The sequence below is a fragment of the Acanthochromis polyacanthus genome, chromosome 16 (assembly GCF_021347895.1).
Source record: "Acanthochromis polyacanthus isolate Apoly-LR-REF ecotype Palm Island chromosome 16, KAUST_Apoly_ChrSc, whole genome shotgun sequence".
In the NCBI taxonomy this organism is placed as follows: domain Eukaryota; kingdom Metazoa; phylum Chordata; class Actinopteri; family Pomacentridae; genus Acanthochromis; species Acanthochromis polyacanthus.
In genome coordinates, this window is record NC_067128.1 from 30,212,269 (window position 1) to 30,232,347 (window position 20,079).

At 38.1% G+C, this 20,079-nt stretch overlaps 1 protein-coding gene across 1 annotated transcript in view; it reads right to left on the reverse strand.

The window, feature by feature from the left end:
• ankrd6b (ankyrin repeat domain 6b) overlaps positions 1–20,079 on the reverse strand; it is a 55,141-nt gene that overhangs the window by 2,811 nt on the left and 32,251 nt on the right. Inside the window, 12 exon segments of the mRNA XM_022191821.2 lie at positions 666–966; positions 2,004–2,117; positions 3,902–4,054; positions 5,458–5,628; positions 5,757–5,870; positions 8,089–8,193; positions 9,568–9,645; positions 11,313–11,411; positions 12,623–12,721; positions 15,556–15,654; positions 16,712–16,810; positions 18,742–18,840. Of these exon segments, the coding sequence (XP_022047513.2) occupies positions 666–966; positions 2,004–2,117; positions 3,902–4,054; positions 5,458–5,628; positions 5,757–5,870; positions 8,089–8,193; positions 9,568–9,645; positions 11,313–11,411; positions 12,623–12,721; positions 15,556–15,654; positions 16,712–16,810; positions 18,742–18,840 (1,531 nt within the window).

Below are 20,079 nucleotides of genomic sequence, written 5' to 3' on the forward strand. Positions count from 1 at the left end.
AAGTCTTTGGGGAAGCACTACAGTGTGAGAGTGAGCCAAAAGTGTGTAGACATGTTAAACTGCATCAGTGCAGCTTATTGATGTTTACCACAGAGCTCTGTGACAGGAATACCAATCAGGGTTCATTTGACTGTGTACAAGCTGAGAATATTAACAATGTTGCCTGTGTTATTCATTAATGTGGCTAAACTGGAAGAGCTGAAATTTGACTTCAATCAATGAAGACAGTCGCTATTAAAAATCCCAATAACTTGCTGATTACTGCAGTAATCTCATTTCTTTAGAGACAGTTTTGTGGTAAAGTTTTTGACCTGCTGCAAACCTTTTTTCCACATAAATGTGGGACTATGCAACACTACATGTCTTTATTGGTATGAAGCTACCTTCCAGTTAAACTCAGTATCTCAACATGTACACATACTTGTAAAAACACTTGAAAAAGAATGAGTAAAACTGAGGTTAAATGAGGTAGAGGGTTCTTTACTAGTAATCTATGAGCCATTTAAAGAAAATTACAGCCTATTTTAGCATTAATTTCTTGTCTGTAACTTCTCTGATCACTGATTGGAAAGAGGAGGACTAAACAGACAGTAACTCAGTCTGCTAGTCCATGAGGGAACCGTTAAGCTTTTTACGTGTGGTTTACCTCTTTCTTGGTTTGTTACCTGGAGAGCTCTCAACATGAACCACAAAGTAGTGGTTGGACGACGCGCCCTCTGCCAGGCTGGACTCCCCTCTGCAGGACTCCAGGAGTGTCGGGCTGCTGTGGAGCTCCAGGCACTGGGAGCTTCCTCCCTCTCCAGCAGGCAGCACGGTGAGCCCGGCTCCCTCGGCTTCATTCAGACCCTCGGACACAGAGGAGGAGCGCCTCAGCTTAGTGCTGCCGGGGTCTCCGGTGAAACGAAACTCCATGTTCTGCAGTTTGGACAGACACCAGCTCTTCAGCTCACTGGCCAGGGACGCCTGCTTAAATGACACAAAGTATCCAAGAAAACAGTGATGTTACTGAAGGAACTATTGTCATGTCAAATTTTATTAAAGTACTTACAGTGAGCTTGGTGCTGAAAGTACATGAAAAGAGCAGAATATAAAACAATACACCAGTATTCTAACAGCTTTTCCATCTTGTATGTCATAGTCAGAAATAAATTAAGCTTTAAGACCTCAACTGCTTTAGTTTTTACCGTAGCAGTCAGTTGATAAGTGTTTTACCACTTGCTTCCATTTGTTCTACACACTGCCAGTCAAAAGTTTAAACACACCTTCTCATTCAGTGGTTTTTATTTAATTATTTTTACACATTGTAGATTAATACCGAAGACATCAAAACTGTAAAAGAATACATATGGAATTATGTTGTAAACAAAAAAAGTGTTAATCTTCAGTACTAATCTACAATGTAGAAAACAATACAAATAAATTAAAAGCACTGAATGAGAAGGTGTGTCCGAACACCTGACTGGTCGTGTATGTCAAACCATTAAAACGCAGAAAACAAAAACGTAGTATTACTCCATCACAACAAGAGTAAAGCTCCAATCAAATCTAATTTTCTCAAAAACTGACAGTTTTCTTTATTACTTGATGAATTGTTCAGTGATTGGGGCTTAAATGTCCGTTATAATTCCCTGAATGTTATAAGCTTTCTAACGATGTATTTGGTCAGTTTACTATCAAAGAAAACTAGTACATATTTGGCATTTTGGCTTGAAAGATGATTTAAATACTAAATCAAGTATCATTTCAGCTCTAAAGGTGGTTTGTAGGTGCCCAGGGAAATATATAAATACACATGTATAATAGGAAACCAACAACAAACTCGTGCCCCAGTTTCACATAGCAGACTAATCGGACATTCCCTCACACCGGTTTTATTCTTTCATGAATCTGTAATCAGTTTATACCTTCTAAGATGCAAATCCTGCTCCCTACTGGTATGTTAACTGATGTTTATTTGTAATATTATTCAGGATACAACAGGTTACCACTGCTGCTGGTGTTACCTGTCTCTTCTCTGCCTCCAGTCGCTCCTGCAGAGCTCGCTGCTCGATCCTCTGCAGACACTCACTCTTCTCTGCTGACACCCTCTCCACCGTCATCTTATCGAGAGCCCGGATCTGATGGGAAAAAGTTAGAGCAGATGTTATGAGACATGAAAGCAGGGCATCAAGAACCTTCTGGTTTGTTTTGTCTGCTACTCTGTTTCATCCATTTTACAGAAAGTGCTTTATTTCACTGTGCAAGCAGATTCAAAGAAGAAGCTTCACTAAAAGGAAATACATCTATTGTACATGTCACAGTCTAAATGAAGATTATTGTATTATTACAGGTGATATAACCCATACCTGAAGCAACTTAGTCAGTAGAAACATTTTCTTCAAACACATGACTTTGCAAACTGTTTGATGTCAGTATCCTTTATTCACTGTTTTGCTTTTGTTTCACTTTTCAGTCGACACAATGTTCAATATAATAATTTCATACATATCCAGTGAGTCATAGAATTATTATTTATCTTTTAAATAAACATTTGCTCCCGAGGCCCGGTTAGCTGCAGCTTCCAGTCCCTCAGTCTAAGACGAGTTTAACTTTCTTCTCCACTGTTTATCTCTGGGACCACGTACCTACTTGTGTTGTTGTTTTGATCTCATTGATTATGCATTCCTGCTTACATCCACTGGTGTGTTTTCTCAGGCAGCAGTGGCTCTCCGGCTACATGCATGAACAACTCTGTGCAATCTGATAGAGTCTCTTATCCAAGGCATCTTCCAGGACTGTGTGAATGTGCATTATGCATGTGGGTGGCTCCAGGGGGAGATGAAGCCCCTGCACATGTTCCACAGCCCCTTTAGCCCCACTAGAATCATGCCGTCTCTGTTTAGTGACACTGTCACAATGAGGGAGCTTCATTAGATGCTATATGAACGCCATGTAATGTTAGAAATCATTTCTGGAGGAGAGTGTGATGCCATAGCTGTTCAATAATATGCCTAAAATATCCAAGGGAACTTGACCGGCACTTTGACATTTCACACCTTTAATAGGACTTGTTTTTACTACTCGTTCTAGAGGAGTAAGAGTATAACTGAGAATTTATGGCCAGTTAACTCTGATTCTCTACCTTGAAATGCTTCACAGATACAAGCCCAAAGTGGTTTATTTGAACTTTGGTATGAGTCCATGATCTGACGAGATGGACCTCTTTCTGTTTACCATTAACAGAAAAATGAATGTAAAAGCCACTATACGAGTCATTCCATCTTAAATCACTACATTTTCAGAATAATTTCTGACAGATATTTTTTTTAATCCCAAATTATGGCTATATATAAATATCTGTAAAATTTTGGGTAAATACTTTTCAAGATAACATTTTAAAAATGTCTGTCAGTTCACATTCGTCGTGTTTTTTTTTCCAGTTTTGAAATTTGAAGTTATGTTTGACTGACAGTATCTGTGAAACTATTAAAGACAAAACACTGATATGTTCACCGTTATTTAACATCATTTATTCAGAATCTCCAATAGTGCACAAGTAGATCAAATAATGTCTGATTATGGGTGAGTTGAAATACGAAACAAACTGAAGTCGTTGGCAAAAGCCTCATCTCGAGCACAAATTAACCTAAAAATTGATAATGCTGACGTAAACTAGTGATAACTTCTGAACCATATACAATATTTTTTGAATATGAAATACTTTTTTTATAAGGGTGTAGAGCAAAATCTTGCCTTGTTTAACAGCATGTTAACTGTGGTGGTGTAGGCAAAGGTAAAGTCACTAAACTGGCACTAAAGAAAGTAAAAAAGTGATGCATTGAAGAAGTCTCAGACCAAAGGTTTTCTCTCCTCTGTGAAGCCTGGTACAATAAGCAGCAGAGTGTAAACATTTCCATGTTACCTGGTGTTTGTTCTTGCGATCCATCTGACCCATCTTGCTGTTCATCAGGTCTTGGACGGTGTTGATCTCAGTCTTCATCTCCTCCTTGGTGGCCTCCAGCTGGTTTTCCAGTTTGTTGATGAGAGGTTCACAGCGGCAGCCGTTCAGAGGAGCCTGAAACACAGACAGCGGTTCATATTTACTGGGGAGACACTGAGGTGTTGCAGACGTATAATGACAGAAATGGAGCATTGCAGAAGATGCACCATACACTGATGAAACACAATTCTCCAACCACTAACACATGAGGAGAACAATTGTGATTATCTAATAACAACAGAGCATCCAAAGGTCTCTGATATGTTTGAGAGTAATATAATGGTAATATTTTGGCTCTCATAGCATTTCTGAAACAGTAAGACTTGTAGGGGGCTCCTGATGAGTGGTAGAGAGCATCTAGTGTCAGTGGTCCAAGAAGGGACAAATATATCGGTGCCAGATAAAACACTAGATTTACTGAATGATGGAGTTTTTACAGAGGGGCAGTTTTTACTAGAGTGAGTATTATTAGCAAGGTTTTGCACGATGTTGTGACTCATCATCTTGAGGCCTGCTATTAGCTGCTTCAGATCCCCAGTGTTGACATTTTTGGTCGACATGATTGTAGTCCTTATTTTACAAGATGTAGTAGCCAACAATGAAGAGCCACACTTATGCAGAAACCTTGTATTGTCTTGTATTTTACCAAGAAAATTCTGGAATTAGTGAAAGTTTAGGATTTCCGAGAAGCTTCACAAAAACTGGTCCACTTGTTTAATTACAACCCGGTCTCACGGGGATTCGTGAAACTGTCACGTAAGTTTTAGTTTCGGTTTCGTGCGCACCAACACGATTTCGTCATGTTTTTCGTGCCGCTCACCACGAAATGTTTTTCGCTGTGGTAATCACATCTGAAAGTGGTTTATACCGGCGGATTCATGACGATCTAAGCTGTCCATCGGCGTATACTGCTTGTGTGATCGCGTTTGCGGCCGCCGGACATTCTTGAAATTCCTATGCAAATTGGTAAGTGTACCACCGGCTTATGGTTAGGTTATGGTTAGGTTATGGTTAGGGTTATGTTTAGGGACGATGTCATGCAAAATATAGCGTTGGATTCGCCGCGGTTTTACATTAAAAATATAATATACACATTCTTTTGAAATACGTTCTGAGTGGCACGAAAAGTCCGCCGTTTAAAATACATTGGTGCGCATTTCGTGGTGAGCGGCACGAAAAACATGACGAAATCGTGTTGGTGCGCACGAAGCCGAAACAAAAATTTACGTGACAGTTTCACGAATCCTCGTGAGATCGGGCTGTGTTTAATTAGCAACCCTTCATTAAACAAGCTGCGAGCTGACTGACATCTTAGAAAACATGTAGTGATTCAAATTTTTCTGACTGATGAGGATGAACCGACTCATTGTTACATGACGTTATGCAAAACACACAACTGTATAATAACTACAGTAAATCATAAATAAAACTACATGAGTATTAATGTTGACTGAACAGGATGGACTTTGTCGCCTTACTTGCATGATCTTGCCATCCTTGCCTCTGTACAGTGTGTAGAGCTGATAGGCTTTGTAGTTGTGTGGAGGGACGGCTGGATTAGGGGAGACTCCTCGCATTTTAACTCTCCTTTTGTGAAGGCCTTCACTGTGTCTGGTCTCTCTGCGGCGGAGAGGGTCGGACAAGGACGGCTGCAACGGAAACATCACCTGAGGTTAGTAATTATTACACCTCTTCTATTTGATGATACAGGATGCAGGTCTGCTCATTGTTTTCCTCTGTACACAAACATCCTCCATCGTTGAATTCAGGATCCTACCTTTTCTCTCTGCTTCCTGTTCTTTCCCCTCCTGGTGTTTGACTCGGTCACCTCGGTGTGTTTGCAGGCAGCTCGGTCGCTGCTCTGGGTGTCGTCGGCAGCAGATGCACTGTCCTGCAGGAAACAGGAAGACGGAAAAGTTCGACACAGCAGTTTCCTGGATGTTTTGGCACTTGGGAAATTGAAAAATCTTAACAATTTAAATGAGAAAGATCTACAGCGGGTGTTAAGGTTTCCAATAAACATGTATTTTGTGTCTAAAACCAAGCATACAGCATCGAAAATATCTCGGGTATCTCGGGCTTTAAAAATTTCCACAATGTGAATGAAGCGTATGTACAGTCAGGCAATGTGGAATAAGATGCTTTTTCTGAGCTTAAAGCTGCTTGAGAGGAGTAAGGGAAAAGCTTCAGGTTGCATATAAAACACAAACAATAGCAGCTTTCATGCCTATAGTGTGTTCTATCACACAGGGTATAATGTATGCATTTAGATGAATAGATGTTTCCTGTCAAAGTAACCAAGGTAAGGTGACATCCAATCAAAGACACACCAAAACAAAAATATACACACAGACACACCAGTGTTTTGAAAAGTAATCCAATTTGAGTGATCAGAGAGGTTTCCACTTTGGGCAGCTGGTGTGTGAGTGAACCGGTTTCCTGTTTACAGAGCGACACTCCCAGGAAAAAGGCAGAGGATTTGGTACAGTAGCTTCAACCACAGAGGTTTTAACCTTCTGTACAAAACAGAACTGCTGATGGTTGCATAAAATTACACGCAATCTCCAACAGAAAGTCATTCCTATTAGTCAAAAACTGAATGAAAATTCAAATAAATTTAAAGCAAACAAATAACAATTGTTGGGCTGCACAGTGGATCAGTGGTTAACACCTAGAAGATCCGCGGTTCATGCTTGGACCTGGCATCTTTCTGCATGTTCTCCCTGTGCATGTGTGGGTTTCCTCTGGGTTCTCCAGCTTCCTCCCTCAGTTCAACAACATACTAAGGTTAACCGATAATTCAAAATTGCCCAAAGGTGTGAATGTGATTGTCTGTATATGCAGCCCTGTGATAGACTGGTGACCTGTCCAGAGTGTCCCTTGCCTTCGCCCCAAGTCAGCTGGGATAGATTCCAGCCCTCCTTCGACCTTAATGAGGATTAAGCGGTGTATAGAGAATGGATGGATGGAAATAGCAATTGTGCAATTTGCCAATTCACAATTTAGTTTTTCAGTCCATCTACAAGCGATCCTTGATGACATTCTGAACATCAAGCAGCTTGAGTGTTTTCTGCTCCTGCTACATTTGTGCTCACTGTGTGCTTTTTTTTTTGCAATATAAAGTCATGCTCCTCTATGGAAACAGCACAACCATGACTAGAAGTAGAGAGAACTCAAAATGTCCTCTGTGCAGTTTAATAAAGTTATAAAACCAATAAAGTTATAAAACCATAAAAAAATTAAAATTGAATTTTTAAATTATTTATTTGACAAAGAAATAATATTAAAAACATGTACAATATTTTTTCTAAGTGCCCACAGGTGTTACACTTTTAATTTGTTTCCATACTTTTCCTCTAGGGGCTGCACAGTGGAGTAGTGGTTAGCAATTTGCAGCAAGAAGATCCCCGGTTCAAATCCCGGCCTGGGCCTGAGATCTTTCTGCATGGAGTTTGCATGTTCTCCCTGTGCATGCTTGGGTTTTCTCCGGGCGCTCTGGCTTCCTCCCACAGTCCAAAAATATGCTGAGGTTAATTCTAAATTGCCCATAGGTGTGATTGTTAGCTGGGACAGGCTCCAGCACCCCCGCGACCCGAGTGAGGATAAAGCGGTGTATAGAGAATGGATGGATGGACTTTTCCTCTAATTTGTGTAAACACATCCTGCAGTTCAGCTGAAAAGTCCCTGAATTCAGGTTACATGATTGTTGGCCCCAGTTGAGTCACTGCTTGCTTCATGGTTCCACTGAAGAAAGCAGAAAGTTCAGTTTTTTACAGAATCTGGTTGGAGCATTTTGAATTAAGACATGTAGAATCGTGTGATTTTGATGATGGAGTTCCCCAATCAAACAGTACGTCACAGATGAGCCATCGTGAAAGTTCAAAACCTGGCAATTCTTTTTGGCTTATTAATTTCTTGCTCTGATGAAAGAAGCGAATTCTGTGATCTTGTAAAGACAGAATGTCTCCCAAAACTGCTGGTGGGTTTTGGGGTTTAGAGAGTATTGATTTCCTTACTAACTACAATGTTTTATTTGTCCTGTGATTCTCATTGATTTATTTATTCTTATTTGTGCTGGATTCTGCATTTAGTGGTTTGACAGTATTTACCTTACAGGGTAACATCTCATCTCTGGGCACCGACTGAGCTCTGCCTTCTGCCTTCAGCTTGTCTCTCCTCTTCCTCACACTCCTGCCTCGCACAAAACTCTGCACCTGAACACACACAGGAAGATACAACGTCTGGAATCACAACTGGAATCACTAAGAAGGATTAATGAACAAAAGACTGTCTGTAGATGTCATTTTATATCCACACCAAAGGTCACAATAAATTAGCTCACTGTCCAGTAAAAGACTAATATCTTCCTGGTTTTAATGCCTTTAGATTGCAAGAACAATCAGCTTTATGTCATTAACAATAATCAAATTAACAGCTTAATTAATAACTTTAATGAGTTGTCAGCAGTAATCTGAAAGTAATTACAAAATTTAATTAGCTTTTCACGAGAGTATTTTATGCAACTGCAACATCCTTTGATAAAATTTGTAGGTTCTTTAAAATAAACAACACAAAATGAGCATCCTAAGGCTCTACCCGTCTCCCATTCAGATCTTGTATTTGACAATGTCATAATTATTATTATTATGATATACAGAGGAGTCTTTATCCTTCAGTCGGTGTACATAATGTCTTATTAATTCTGTTTATATTCTAGTAAAACTTTTCTTTAACTACCAGACAACAGACATTATCTCAGATCATTTGTTGAATTATTTCTTGTCTTTATCTAAGTATTACTGACTGTCCAAAACATTGTCTGTATTGTCGTATCTTCAGAAGTTCTGATACAGATCCTAGCTTTCTCTATTTTACTGAATTTAAACAAGACGGTCATAAAATCTTTGATCTTTTAAAACATACTGAGAACAGCTACTTATTTTATTTATAGCAAATGCAATAAAGCATTAACACATTTAATCTCTTTAACCAGATCTCTGATTATAAAATCACATCAATTTGCTCAGAAAAGAATTTAAAATGTCAGGGAGAACAATATAAAAAAACGCAACCTCTAGTTGCTCAATGCAACAAATAAAGGCAAGAAAGGAAAAATACCACACCACACATTTCATCATATTATGAAAGCAGCATGAAAAGTGCATCAGCTAGGAATTTCAAAGTTTTTTTTTACGATGATGCTACATTAATCACTAGCATTGCAAAAAAAAAATCTATATTTATTAATAGTTAAGGCAAAGCAATCTCTAAAAATATTCTGAAACGAGAATTTGCAATCTTAATACAATGCTTCTCTCTCACGTTGCTTTAGTCACTCTTTTTAAATGAAAAGCTCACCAGGCATCATCCTCACACAACCCTTCAAGACTTCAACTCGTGCAGAGTTTGCTTATAGAGCTGAAGGTAACAGCTGATGCAACACTACATCATCACCTGAGTGCGTCAATATTATCTGATGCAATGTGTAAGAAATACCGTCATGTGCTTTGGCGATCTGGCTGACAGTTATAATTTTAAGGGTACATGTTCTGTATATGGACGCTTGTACTGGTCAGACTGAAGTTTACCTGCGGAGCTTTGGTCAGGAGGAGAGCAACTTCTGGGTTGTTGTGGTCTCTGGCCTGATCCAAAGCTGTTTGACCTGCCTGCAGAAGCAAACAAATACAGAGTCAAGACATACAAAACATAGATACTATGGTCAAATTAGGTAGAGATGTACCTATTTGTTTCCCTTTCATCCCATTGTCGAGACTTAAAATTAATTTTTTCCCCCTAAACAGAGCTTTTTTCCAAACAGTGTCCACATTGTATACATGTAAACACTGGCTCTGTGTTTCTTGTGTACAGTAAGCGAGTGACGTTTATTCCTAGAGCACGTTTAAACATGGCTAAAGCATCAAGTAAAACCCAGAAAACACAAAGACAACCATATCAATAACATAACAGACAAAGAGCAAATAGAGAGTTACAGACATGACAGCAGATTGAAGGATTAGTGGGCCGACAACCCCAGAGAACAAAAATGTGTCTCGATTTAAAAACCGAGACAGAGGGAGCAAATCTATTACGTAACAGCAGCTGGTTCCACAGTTATCCAGAAAAAACTGCAAAAACTCTAGTTGTGACTGTGAGACATACAAGAGAGATCTGTTGTCAGATCTGAGAGACCAAGGAGCTGGGTGACGGTGAATAAGTTTGTGTGATACAAGATGAGTTGTTTTCTTTGCTTTAGGAGCCTTGAAAGCAATCAGCATGATTTCAAGCTGAAAATAAACTGGATGCCAAAGCAGAGAGTCGTGTTGTGTTTGTAAACTTTGGTAACAGTCATCATCGCTGCAGCTGAATTTTGGACCATCTGCAGGCCAGTTAATGAAGATTATACGAGGAAAGAAACCTTTTAGTGCTGATGTTAACATTACCATAGAGGTTATTCTGTCTCTCTTTGTAGCTAAGACTTTAATTTAATGGAAATTTAAAACATATCTTAAGAAAAATGAATTCATTCACTGCTGTTATTTGCATATTAAGGGCAATTTTCCATTTGGGTGTCATTAAACTGTTGCAAAAGAAGAGAAAACAAGATGTTTTGATATAATTAAAACAATCAAATCTCAGGCTAAATAGAGATTAAATGGAGAAAATGCATGAAAACATGATTGAAATTTAAGCATCATTTCACACCAATCTTGTTTTCAGCTGCTGCCATTTTTTGTGACCTCAGCAAAGTGGAAAAACTTTTCTGTGACATTTTGACTTTAAAAAGATAAAAATCTAGTGCAAGTTGAGAGTGTGCCAGGAAACTGGTGGATATACACAAACTTAGTATTTGTTTGTACCCAACTTGTATTAGCAGGGTGAAAAAAAGTTGCATTTATTCTATTTTCAGACACTTTTTCATCAGTTTCAAGTAAATCTGCAATAGACAACTTTTGCACCCAAAATTTCACTGACCCCACACTCACCCTTCCTTCATTACAGTGTGGGAAATGAACATCTTTCATCTTGGCACTTCACTGATTTGGTATCTGAGCAGTCTAGGTAATAAATATTGGTGTGTTTCATGTAACGCACCAGCATTAAATTAGGAGATTTTTCTAGATTGAAATTCAAATGGTGTACAAGCTGCTATCTATTGCATCTACCAACACAATGTTGAAAGTGCAGATTTAAATAGACAGCAGGAAGCAGAGACGGCGTGCTGCTGTAGGAATTTCCAACAGAAATATGTGCTGATTTGAAGATGAAGAAAAGCACAGTGCACAAACATTTCCTCTGAGCATAATGATGTAGAAACGAGGCTGCAGGCGCTCACGTTGTTGCAGATGCGACTGTCTGCTCCAGCCTCCAGCAGCAGACGTACTGTCTTCTTATGATTCAGAGCAGCGGCCACGTGTAGCGGAGTGTCGCCAACCTGTGGAGTCACAGGACAAAAGGTGGTGGTGAGAGGGGTTACTCAAAATTTTTGGAAACATTTAAGGCTTCACTTCAACATTACGCATTAACCAGAGGCTTGAATGTCGAGTGAAAAACAGGAGGCTCTTACTAACAAATGACATCAGATCTATGAAGTGCATGAGTTTAAGCTTATATAAATGGTAAAAGTTTAAAGACTTGTTTTGCAAGAGAGCACAACTAACTTCACTCAATCTAAAATCTCAATATACTGTGCAGAGCATATATCTACAAATCAGTGTGAAACATCCATTGTCAAGCTGACCAGTTGTTAATTTATTTTACCGTCATCTCCATATATATAAATTATTAAATACTATCGATAAACTAAGACTAAAGAGCCAAAGGTTTAGCTTATATTGTGATGGCAATATGCATGCTGTTGCTTTTTATGCAAGTGTGGGTTGGCCTGGCGTGACTACTGTAAATTAGAAAAGATTTGGGGTGCATCACAATAAGGACAATTCTGAGCAAACTATGTCTGAAATAAAAAAGAAAACTGAATGTTTCTCTCCTCAGGTCACATAGGTGAATGACTCTAAAAATGAACCTGTCACCATACCAAGCCAGATATAAAATACAGGGTGACACAAAAACAACGGGAACTTTTTAATAATCCAATAAAACCAAGAGTGATGGAAGAAAATATTTTTTTTCATAGTAATTGAAACCTTAAAAGATGCCATTTAAGAAACAATGATGGAATTTTCATTTTTTAAAAATTACTTCCTGTAGATGGCGTCCTCCTCTACGAATGCATTCTGGAAATCTACCTGGGGCTATCTCAAGAGTAAAATGTACACGACTCGACCAAGAACTCTGGATGAGTTTAAACAGAGAATTCAGGATGAAATTCACAGTATCCCAGCTGAGATGTTGCAGCAGTCAATGAGGAATCTCAACAGCAGATTTCAAGAATGCATTCGTACAGGAGGACGCCATCTACAGGAAGTAATTTTTTAAAAAAAGAAAATTCCATCATTGTTTCTTAAATGGCATGTTTTAAGGTTTCAATTACTATGAATAAAATATGTTTCTTCCATCACTCTTGGTTTTATTGGATTGTTAAAAAGTTCCCGTTTTTTTGTGACACCCTGTATTTGTAAATTGTAGCAAATGGATCCCACTTGAATTTCCTGTGGCAAAGTATCTTGACAGCCAATAACTCACCAGGTTCTTCTCAGAAACAGAGCAAAAGGCTCCCAGCAGAATGCGGATCATAGGGATGTGGTTGTAGCGGGCGGCAACATGAAGACATGTGTCCCCACCCTGGAATAAACAGTAACTGATGAGCAATTTTTCTATTAAGTTTTAAAATGAAGCATTCAGTTACATTTATAAGATGCGTTTCAAAGGCAGAATTCTGCATAATGATGAAAATGAACTTATTTGAATCATTCATTTACATCAAAACTGAAAAAAATGGAATTAAACAAGACATAACGTAAACAGAATCTTCCAGTACTAACTTTAGCAGTGTTGTATTAACTCTAATACTACTCTAATACTGACGTTTGCAAGTAAGTTTTTGATTTAATGTGCCAAAACTTACATGTTAACGAACATACAAACTGATATTAGCAGAAGACTTTCTCAGTTTGATTAAATTAAAAGTCTCCTGAACCGACAGAACAGTTTAATGCAAACACATTTTGAATGAAATGATCTAAAAGGCTGTACGCAAAGAATTTCTCAGTCTTAGTAGACAAGAAACAACGTTCTGACTGGTTGTGGAGTAGAAATTCATAATATGCTTTTCATCGCTTAAGACTTGTAAAAATGTGGTGCATTGTTTGGATTCATCTAAGCCAGATATCTGTGTTCACAATATCACTCATATTTGTGGAAACAATTAAAATTGATCCAATAAATGTACTATTATTATAATATCATGACATTATTAAATCAAAAATATTACTAGGGGGAAAACTACTTTCTCAGTTTCATTAGTAATTGTAAATTGGAAACATGAGTTTTTTGGTCAGATTGCAAAAGCAATTCCAGATGTTTTTTTCTAATGGGTATTTCTTGTTTTCAACATAAATGATTAATGTGCAAATCTAATATATTACTAAAACAGCTGGAAATCATATTCAGTTTTAAATCTACAGAAATCCTTTTAAAGTTGTTGCTAATAATTAAAATTGGCCTAAACGTATTTCTTTCATGTCTTCTTTTACCCTCTCAAGAATTTGGGTCCATTTTCTTCCAGGTACTGACTGACTGAGCATCTACTGCATCCTTCTGCCATCAGCTTCATATTTAAATATTGAAGGCTCCTCAATGAGAGTCAGCACATGAGTGAAGTTTTTAACAATCAGCAACAACAGTGCATCTTAGGCTGTCTGCTGCTCAGACTCACCGACAACAAACTCCTCCTGCGTCTGTGTTATTCTGAGTAACAACAGTTTCCCCACGAGGCTGAAGTTTTACGTTTGAAGTGCAAATGTACCACAGAGTGTTTCATAATTAAGAGACGACTGTGTCGTGTCAACACTACCGCAGCAGCGGAGCGCTGCAGAGAGCAGGCCGTCATCCTGGATTTCAAAGCCGCGGGTCAATGTGAGCAAGCGAAGAAGTAGTCAAGATAAAAGTTTGTTTTCAAACAGCATTTTACATCAAGGAACCAAAAACTTGCAAAGAAGCAGAACGAGAAAAGGAATGAAGGACTACAATGACGGGACTGCTATGTTGGATCTGACATTTATAAACATCAAACTTTGGAGCCATTAAAAGTAGAAAGTTCTTTAAAGAAGCAGGACTGTTCAGTCTCACTTATTTTTGAAAACTCAATATTTAAAACTTTAACAGAATAAATTTTGCATTATGCTATATAAAGATATCATGGAATACACAATGAAGTCACACTCCTTCTCTGTGTGTGTGTGTGTGTGTGTGTGTGTGTGTGTGTGTGTGTGTGTGTGTGTGTGTGTGTGTGTGTGTGTGTGTGTGTGTGTGTGTGTGTGTGTGTGTGTGTGTGTGTGTGTGTGTGTGTTAGAATTTGAGCTTCTCTGTTGTTTAGTGCATGTGCATCCCTCCCTTTGTGACTGTTGACCCTCACCCAGGTCAAAACAGACCTCCCATATCACATAACAGGGACAGTGCAAAACAACCAAAAAGTGTTTAAAAAGCATTGTATTTATGATATCTAGTTTATCTGGACTCCTTCCATTTCAGTGATTGTCGGGCTTTGATATTGTTTTGCTGCTCTCCTCTGTCTACTAGCTCCTTAAGAAAATATCTCTCTTTAGCTTGGTTAAAGTGATTTCTTTCAACAAAAAAAAGACTAAATTCTCTGATCACTTTTTTTATGTGCGTATTTTCCGGTTTCTGTAATATTTTATGCAGTAAAACAAAAATCTTTGGGTTGTGGATAAAAGAAGATGTTTGAGGACATCATCTTGGGTTTTGAGAAAACACTCATCAACATTTTGTGACATATTATAGTTCAAAGTAATCAATATAATAACATAAAACTAACTGAGAAAAAAAATCAATACAATAATTGTTCATGGAAATAACTGTTAGTTGTAGCCATACTAAAAGCTGTGTTTAGCAGCTAATTCTTTATAGCCTGTCTGCCATTTGGTGCTTTTTTGGTTAAAAAACAAAAAAGCAAATAGGAGGTTGATGATGCAGCGACACTGAAACACAACAGTAAAGCTGTGGGCCAGAAAATCAAAAGATTGAGTTCAAAGAAGCTGCTGTAGCTCCAAATAGAGAGAATTGCAGAGTCTGACAAGTTTCTGGGGAAATGTCACTACAAGCACTGTTCACTTACACCCAGTCACACTCTAAGCATGAATAATGCAGCTTAATGGCACCAGTTTACCAAAGGACTCCATGGCTGTACTAACTACTATAGGCAGTTTAAATGAATACACATTGGACCTGATTTCACAGCTACAGTGAACTAAAGCATTCTTTTTGTTTCACTGAAAGCAGCAGTATCCTGACAAAGATCAAGTGGTATTTAAATATGCCATCATTACAACAAACAAATGGAAAATGTCTTGTGTATTTATCTGAAGAAGCGTACATTGCTTCTGTTTTCATCTCATTAATTGCTGCCACTGATTGAAGCAGCCCTGCTGAAAACTTACATGGTTCTTGCTGTCCGGCCGGGAGCCTCCCAGGAGCAGAACCTTGGAGCTCTGAGCGTGACCGTTCTGACACGCAAGGTGAAGAGCCGTGTTTCCTGCCTGGAAACAGGAGGAGAGAGTCAGAGACATCATTTGTTAGTGTTTACTGTGAGTTCATTTTTGTTTCTTTGCTCTCACACACACCATGCATGTATTTTTATGGTTGTATTCTGGTTCACAGTGTTTGGATATTTTGCCCTTAATCTGACAATCACTCTACTGCAGCAAACCGCACTGAGACAAAGAGAAGGAGTGGGAGTAAAAACGAAAAGAGAGGCAGTGAAGAAGACGGAGCAAGAAATATGAGATGAGGAACAGCAGGAACAAAGGAAAAAAATAAATAAATGAGACAAGACAAAGACAGAAGGAGAAAAAGTTGGAGAAAGTCAGTGAGAGGAAAGTAGAAACACTGCATTGATAAAGATCTATTGATTCAAGAATAATCTATTAATCCTGAATTAAACCTTAAATGGAGGAGAAATCTTTTGCATTGTAATTTAGTGACACGTAACTCCTCTTAGACGTCAGGTATCTTAATTGCCAAAATTAAATGTAAACCACTGTGCTCATAGAATACATATTCTTCCAGAGAAGTCAAATACAGCTTAAAAAAAAAAAAAAAAATAGAACAATTTTGAATGGGGCTGAAAACGCTAAAATAAGCTCGCAAGCTTGGAATGTTTTGAGTGAACAATGTCACTAATCTTTAAGCCTCATAGGAGTGAGACTATATATAGATCTTCTGCAGAATTTTTCTGCAGTTGACTGACAGCAAGGAGACTAAAAGCAAGAAAGAGTGCACAGGTATCATCTTGAGTTTACAACTTGTTTATACTTTTATGATAAAGCCAATGAATGCTAAATATAGTGGAACGATGGGAAAGCACTCAAATGTCTCAGTAGCATCAATCAAACAACAATAAGTGACAACACAATGAATCAAACAATTCATTTGTAAGATAAACAATGTTTTGTTTTTAGAAGCTTCAAATGACTTATGGGAGTACTAATTGCTTTATTTTGAGGTAAACTGCATTTAAAGGTAAAGGAGGCACTGAATGACATCTGAAGGAAAGTCTATAGGTGTAGAAAGTTGGAAATTTCACTGTAGAGTTACCTTGTTTTTGGCGTGAACGTTGGCTCCAGCCTTCACCAGAAGTTTGACAGACTGACTGAAGCCGTGCCACGACACCTCATGGAGAGCAGTGTTTCCATCCTGATGGAAAAAAAAAAAAGACAAAAATCCAAATGAACAGTGAGAACAATACAGGAGACACTATGGCAACGCAAATCTTAGAAATGCTTTTAAGGAGCCAATGAACTCGTGTTGCTGTGAGATATTCAAAAGGGTAATACGGCTGCTGGTACACTTCAGAGTAGAACAACAGAAGCTGCTTCATGTGTGCATAATTATTACTAAGATTTGTGTGCGTTTATGTAAATCTTTCTCCAATTAATGAGCTCTGTTTATCTACATTGTGAAACAGCTGACCAATTTCACATCCAGCTGTTCTAGAAGTCGAGTAAGATTTATTTACAGAAAAGGCTCACAGATCCACAGTGAAATCTTTAATTATTGTTGTATTTACATGTTAGGCATTATTATTCTTTATGTAATTTGTGATTCATTTTATTGTTTGGTATTGTGTCTGGTGCTTTCTTTTGTTCTTTTTTTTTTTAACCGCCCAAGAAGATTACTCTCCTCAATTTACCATGTTATTAAGATTTTGTTTTGTTTGGTCTTTGATCCATAAAATAAATCCATAATGAAAAATTACACTGATAAAATCCATTGGTTGCGGCGTCATGCCGTTCAGTTTCTGTTCAGTGTTTATTTCTGCTGGCTCCCACTTTGACATTTTGAGCTGCAGTCAATGACAATTTCCTGCAGGTGTTTCAAAATAACAGGCTATAAAGCTGTTTCAAATGAAGCCTTGGTTTAAACAGCTTTAAAGTTATAGTGCATTAGCATCTTTTATAAATCCAAATAAGGTCCAACAATATGTGACAACAGGTTTTAATGTTTTTGTGACTGTCAAAATCAAGTATTGATTTTTGATTGATTAATTCTCGCGAAACATTCTATGTCAATCCATCACTAAATAAGGGATACAACTAATTACTGTCTTTGTCAATCTGTCAATTCTTTTCTCAGTTAATCAGTTAACTTTTTGGTAAGTTTTGGGAGAAAAATACTGATCAAAGCCCAGATTGACATGCTCAAATATCTTGTTTTGTCTGCAACCCAAAGATATTTGTTTTACTGTGACAGCAGAGCAAAGAAAGCAGAAAATATTTAACTGCAATAAGCTGGAATCAGAAAATGATCTGACTTTTCCTTTAAAATGCATTACAACCAATGAAATGATTACAAACAGAGCTGCTAATTAATATAATAGTAGCCGATTTACTGGTTAATAGTTGCAGCTCTACATTCTAAAGATATAAAGTAAACAGTCATTGTTGAAATTCTACTTTTCATCCATGTTTGGTTGTATTAGTGTACAGCTGTGCAAATCTGGTGACTATAATTAGTCAGTTTTGAAACAAAACACATTAATAAATGCTGTTTATACATTTGCCCAAACATCTGCAGAGCTAGTACACACTCCTGCCGTTATTCTACAAATTTTCCAGACTTATGCAGGATTTTAAGCATTCCCACTTACAAAGGATGTACGGACGCAGTTATGTAGAAACAGCAATCATTTGTATGTGACCAACTGTAAAGAAATTATGGGGGAAAGGGCTTTATTAAATCTGTCACGGCATTACTGGCTGGATTATGTTTGTACAGTCACTACCACACCATTAAGTACCAACTACAATACTCTACTGACGCACTGCTTTCAGCATGTAAACATTTTTGACATAAAATACAACAACAGCTATGTAGAATATGAGCTTGTGTTTGCAGCCGCTATTGGTCCAAGTTTGTGAAAAGGTTGATTCTCTGTTTTGTGTGACTGTAAATGCGCTACTCTACTTTTTCATGAGGCACTGAGATTAAGCAGATTACAAACCCACTTGTTCCTCTGTGGCTCTATCAGATGCTTTAATGCAGTCATTATGATGGCCTTAAAATTCCCTGTATTCCCCTGACTGACCCTAACAGAGGTTCAATCAGCCCCTGTGTGTGTGCTTCACCTTGTCCTGCCTGTCCAGTGCACATCCTTCCTGGATGAGGGCGCTGATAATGTCCCCGTTTCCCACCACGGCAGCTCGGTGTAAAGCCGTCTGCTCCCCCTGCCAACAGGCACACAAGCACACAGTACTGACTGTGAAACAACAAACACTGAGAAACACGACAAGACAATCAGCACAGATCCACAGAAAAATCCACTCCGTCAAGTGAAAATCTTGGAGCCCCAATTTGATATTTTATTATGCTGTTGCACTACAGTGTTCTTGGATTGTTTACATGCAACACAGATTCACAAATCGTTATTAAAAATGTATTATTTTCACATTAAAGTGTATTTTTGTTGTTGAAAATCTGGCATGGAGATACAAGATTTTCGTCAACCAGAGGTGAGACATTCTCTTGGAGGAATAGTTTGGTTTGGTGGGATTCTGGTTTTATTCCTGCTCACTGTGAGTAAAAGAAACACACAGATGGGTGGATGTGTTTTATATGTCAGCAAGGAGTTCAAAGATATGATTCATGCTCAAAAGAAATGCACCCTTCTTTGTTTTCGCACATGGATAGCTGGCCTGCTTGTCAAAACTGATGTAGCTGCAAAGATTCCTCTGCTTAACATGAAGAGGAATGCTTTCTTTCTTTGAGACTATCAGTCTCCTGTCTGTGTGCCGATTACAGACCTGCAGTCAGGATGTGGTTAGTCTAAGCACAAAGATCAAAAGTATAACACCTCCAAAACTCACAGATTAACACATTGTTCAATTTAGTCTGTATACAAAACCGTAAAATTACTATATTGTGGTTTTGTGGGGGAGTTAGGTACTCAGACTGTTTCATGATAAATAGCAGCTTGTACATCAACCACACCTGACCACTTAAACTGTGAGTGGAGGCTCTGCACTGAAGCCCTGAATGGAATAACACAGAGTTCCTCATGAAACAATGCGAGCATGTTACTCCCCCTAAAACCAAAAGCTGCTTTTAAATTTCCGTCTACATTTCTCAAGATGCAGTTCAAATGGCCTAAGAATGAATCTGCTCAGAAGATGTGCAACTTTAACAATTAATGAAGTTTCTAATATAAACTTAACAGCTACACATTATGCACCCAGCAGCACCATTGCAGAAACAGTGGATCCAAATGATAAGGCCACAGAACACGGTTAATAAGAGGCACAGCATGAATTATTGAACACTCAGTGAAGCAGAAGGTGTGTTTTCCTACCACTGATTTGAACAGCATTTGATCCCAAAGACATCAATAATAAAACTAAGCTAACCTTATATTTATTTAATATAGTGCAAAATTCCCCCCAAAAACAAACTATCCCTTTAAATGTTGA